General features: G+C 35.6%; 1 protein-coding gene across 1 annotated transcript; it reads right to left on the bottom strand.

The window, feature by feature from the left end:
• Positions 1–3,356: 3,356 nt before the first annotated feature.
• On the bottom strand, positions 3,357–4,328 carry Or52n2 (olfactory receptor family 52 subfamily N member 2). The gene has a single exon (XM_004863490.1). The coding sequence runs from the start codon at positions 4,326–4,328 to the stop codon at positions 3,357–3,359; it is 972 nt and encodes a 323-aa protein (XP_004863547.1).
• Positions 4,329–5,147: the final 819 nt, after the last annotated feature.

Below are 5,147 nucleotides of genomic sequence, written 5' to 3'. Positions count from 1 at the left end.
GATTAAACACTATACAGAGTATGCATATATGAAAGTATCACATGCTACCACATTAATATATATACTTTTATGTTTTATATGTTAATTGAAAATAAATTTAATTATAATAAAATGTTTCAAAAAGATACAAAGGCTAATATACATAAAAATCGACAAACCAAAACTTGTATTTCCCAGTTAAAGTCATAGAAATGTGGGGATAAAAGAGTTGAGTTTTAAATGAACAACAAATTAAGCTAAGGTGATAAAAAGGTGGATTTTGATTTTGGAAGAAAAGAATTAACAAAATCAAACAATTTTATTCTGGAGATAACAAAACTATCTTTTGAATATTATATTGCCCACACTTAAGCATTAATTTGAGAAAGGAATTGTTTAGAGAACAACCATACTTTCAAAAAGAACCTAAGTCATATTTGGATCTTTATTTTCATTTTTGCTAGTTGGTTCTTTCTTTGTCTTTCATCTGTCAATTTAAATGTTTCCTTCCCAGCAATGAATTTTTTACTCATCTCGTCTAGGTCACGTCCTGGGTATATCTTTCATTGAACCATGTGGCAAGCAACATCCTGTGATTTAAGACACTGCAATATACAAACAAGGAGACAAAATCCCTGGTTTCATGGCACTAATAATCTACACAGTGGATTTGGGGAAGACACCCCCCAATAATCAATAAATGTAATACATATATATGTAAATAAATATGAAAAGGAATATTATCTGTGAAAAATAATGAGAACAAATAGAGATAATTGGGAGCACTAGGGTGCAGTCAGAAACATGGTGGTCAGGATAGATATTTTTAACATGGAGACCTTGGAACAAGAGATTAATGCTCCCCATTCTCAGTGGGAACAAATCCAGAGGCTACTATATAACATATTTAATTGCTCAAATTGCTCCCCAGATTCTTTGTAGGAGTAATTTGTTGAGATAAGTTAGAAAAAGAGCAGAAATGTTGTTCAATTGTGTTGAGCACATGTGAAATACTGTGTAATACCCTTAAGAATATGATAGCAGATCTTTGTGTTTTGATGAACCATTCACTCAAAAGAACAATCACTTCAGCCAGTATAAGGTCATAATCAGGGACTTTGCACTATGTCAGTTTAAAAGTATGCTAGATACTCTAAGTTTTAAGTTGCTTATACAAATTACATAGTATATTCTAAGCATTAATATTACCACCACTGAAACCAAGTTCCCTGATTTAAACCTAAATTTTATCATTTGCTGGAAATGTGACTTTCACTAAGTTATTAACTTCCCACTGCGTCAGACCATCTAGGTATAAAATAGGCATAAATTAATATCATCTTTATGGTTGCTTTTAGGAACAAATGAACATACAATTCTTGGAAAAGTGTCTGGAAAATAGGTATTATATATGTTTTGCTGTTATTGTAATCATGAAACCATTTTGTGTGTGAGAGAGAGAACAGTGAACACTTTTAAAGAAAGTAATTATAGTGGAAGACATAAGAAATCTGTCTACACAGGAATGCCTTGAGTCCTGAGAAGAACCTGATTCAGTACACTGAAGGGAGTAGAAAATAGAATTTTTACGGAAGGAGCAAAAGAAAAAATTAGAGAAGAAGAAAGGAAGGGAGAAAGCCTTAAGAGGAAATCTGCGAAGCTCAGGAAAGTGACCAATGGGCCACAGCTGCTTAGTGGCCAAGGGTCATGCTAAATGCTCGCTATCTTTCACAGGTGAAGGGCAGCACCTGCATGCCTGGCATAATGCCAGTACACAAGCAAAGCACCTGGCAGGGCCTGAGTCTACCTCGCTAGCCACATCTTTTGCACCTCCTCCTTTCTAAAACATTTGGACACATAAACTTGATATTATTTTATTACCCTCAATAGTTTGCATATATTGATTTTTCCAATCATCATATGCTCTTTCTTGAATGCTCCCAGGTAATTCAAGATTTATTTCATATCCTACCTCTCATGCAAAGTCTTTACTCACTACCTCAGATAGATACCAATGAGCACTTTCTCAGTTTTCATGAGTGTTAGTGTCCATTGCCTTGCTATCATTTTATAGCAGTCATTAAGAAGTCATATCCTCTACTAGATTAGAAATTCATTAGAGTTTTTGTTACCAATTATATTTCTCAGCACATGGTGGGGCCAGGCACATCATAGAAGGTACAAAGAAAAACTTGTTAGCTAGTATTGACAAAGTAGTTGTGAGAAGTCAATGAAATTTTGTCCATAGAAAACTAATTTTCTACTGCCTGTGTGACTGGAAAGATTTCTCCACAAGTTATGATATTTAGAATGCATGCAAATTAAAAGCAGTACAATTTATTAAATTGTTAATATATATTAGAAATAAAGCTATGTGCTTTTTTATTAGAATATTTAACTGGCCAGATATATCTGGTGGTAAACACGTGAGTTGAAATTCATAAAGATTAATTCTAATCTTTCCAAGATTGTCTAGTCCTGTCAAAGTCTAGTTAGAAATACAAAGTATTTAAACTTTGGGACTAACTAAATTCAAAACTCAGATTATCTCCCCACCAAGTCTTTCCTACTAACTTTTGTTTCCTCCACCTGGCAACCACTTTTTAGTAGCTCTCTGCCTTTTTCATATGTGTTTCATCTCATGAGTCCCTGGCAATGTCTAGATTCTTAGTACTCTGAAGCCTGGGACTCTATCATATTAAAATCTGCTCCCCTCTCATTAAATTAAAGTATAAATAACAATATTAATGAATTACAAACTCAAAATAACAAATGAAAATGTGTGTGAATAAATAAATTATTAAATATACTAATAACTTAATGTATTTGTCTGTTTGGTCATTAATATGACAACTATATTTTTTTCTATACATTTTAAATAATGTTCCCAAAATGATCCCATTCTTGGATGAGTTATAGAGCCTTTCAAAACTTAACAAACAAAACCAGTAGATTTCAGAAACCAACTAAATTCAGTGTGTCTTAATCAGTAATGGAAGACTGCAACAACGGGTCTGTGTCAAAAACACATTTAATCTGGTAGAAATTATCTTCATGAAGAGGATGTGCTTGCTCATGTTACAACAGCCTCTTCTTTATACACACAATGCATAGACTGACCCTTGTCTTTATTATATTGCTAGTCTCACTGGACATATTACTCTGTAAACATTTAGGAAAAATATAAAATTATAAGGAGTAGTTATCATTTTGGTTCTGAATTTTCTACTTTGGCAGATCTTTGCTCACAAGAAATATTTCATAACATGTACTTTCAAGTTTTCAGAAAAAATATATATCAGAGTAATGACACCCTGTTATCCACATTTTTGGGGATTTCTTCTTCACTACCTCCTTCCCACTCCAAGAAATCTATTTTATGCATCATTTGTTTTAGGCAAAGCCAATCTTTCTCCAAGCAAAAACTTGAATACACTTTCCCTGATCTGCTTGGTTTTGACTCCATAAATAATTGGATTCATGGTAGGAGGCAGTAGTAGATAAAGGTTAGCCACAATGATGTGTATGTGATGGGGAATATTGTGTCCTCCAAAGCGATGAGTGAAAAAAGTAAAAAAAGCAGGCACATAAGTGATTACAATAGCACAGATATGAGAGGTACAGGTGCTAAAGGCTTTATGACGAGCGTCTGCTGAGGAGAGACTCACTACAGCCTGCAGGATCATAGCGTAAGACACAGAGATGCAGCAGATGTCAAACACACCAATCAGGAGAGCAACCATCAGACCATAGATTGCATTGACCTTGATGTAGCCACAGGAGACCTTGGCCACAGACATGTGGTCACAGTAAGTGTGGGGAATGAGGTTGCCCTGGCAATAGGGCAGGTGTTTGGTGAGGAAAGTGAATGGGATGATGAGCATCACACTCCTCACAAAGGTGGCAAGACCAGCCTTGGCAATGACAGGATTGGTGAGGATGCTGGCATAGCGTAAGGGGTAGCAGATGGCCACGTAGCGGTCCAAGGCCATGAGCATAAGCACCCCAGACTCCATCCCAGTCAACATGTGGACAAAAAACATCTGGGCCAGGCAGGCATTAAAGTCGATCTGCCTGAGGTTGAACCAGAATATGCACAGCATGTTGGGAACAGTGGTGGTACACAAGCTGACATCAGTGAAGGAGAGCAGGGCCAGGAAGTAGTACATGGGCCGGTGCAGGGCCTCCTCATGACTGATGAGGTAGATGAGCCCACAGCTCCCCAGGACAGCAACGATGTACATGAGGCAGAATGGGAGAGAGATCCAGATGTGTGCGGCTTCCAGACCAGGAACACCATTCAAGATGAAGAATCCTGGGGTCAGGCTGGAGCTGTTGGCTCCAGACATACTGGCTGACAGCAGGAGAACATTTTATGCTCTTTCACAGTGGCAATTTCCTGGACCAGAAATTAAATCAAAGGTATTTAGAGGGCTTGAAGTCAAATTAAAAAATAGTAACAATAATAATAAAGAAAAAAGAGAAACAATTGTTTCCTAAAAAAACTTTGAAATTAGAAGTGATCAAATTCCTCTGGAATTACCCTAAATTTCTATCCCATCAATGCTTCCTCCTTAATATAGCATATGATATTGTCAAGTTATTTAACCATTTTATGCCTCTATTCTCTTGATCTAGAAGGATAAAATAATTGCAACACCAGAAATTTTTCAAGATTATTCATTAATATACTTTTTTATAAAGTACCAAAATAATGCATAGGGAACACTTAATAAATGTTAGCAGTAATCATGACTCTTTAACTGCTAAAGTTGCTTTCTACAACAATTTAGGTCATTTCATGATGTAACACTTACTTTGATTAATGTTTATAATCTAAATAGAGCTGCTCAGCCTGCTCTAACTGACGTGTCACAGTGTGTTTTAGAATAGGAAAAAGTGAAAGAGAAGTTGAAAACCTCAACTCTAGGGGAGTCAACTTTAGAAAGCAAATGACCTTCAAGTGTTTAAATTATGAGTGCGACACTCCTCATAATTTCTCAAAGTTGAGAAAATGAATGCAAACACTATATGTCAAAACTTTTCCCCAAAGTTTTGAAAGGCTCTATAATTCATCCAAAAATGTTGAAGTGTTCTTTTTATTTTTTGAGTTATCATTTCTGGAACATCATTTCAAATGGATAAAAGACACAGTTGTCATTAATTAT

Source organism: Heterocephalus glaber, unplaced genomic scaffold (assembly GCF_053883595.1).
Source record: "Heterocephalus glaber isolate CG9 unplaced genomic scaffold, H.glaber_assembly_v1.0 deba00001428, whole genome shotgun sequence".
In the NCBI taxonomy this organism is placed as follows: domain Eukaryota; kingdom Metazoa; phylum Chordata; class Mammalia; order Rodentia; family Bathyergidae; genus Heterocephalus; species Heterocephalus glaber.
Note: the sequence above shows the minus strand (reverse complement) of the source record. Positions and strands in the feature narration are given on the sequence as shown.

Excerpts from the sequence above, each read along its gene's own strand:
- Or52n2 (XM_004863490.1), bottom strand. The coding sequence starts at position 4,328 with ATGTCTGGAGCCAACAGCTCCAGCCTGACCCCAGGATTCTTCATCTTG.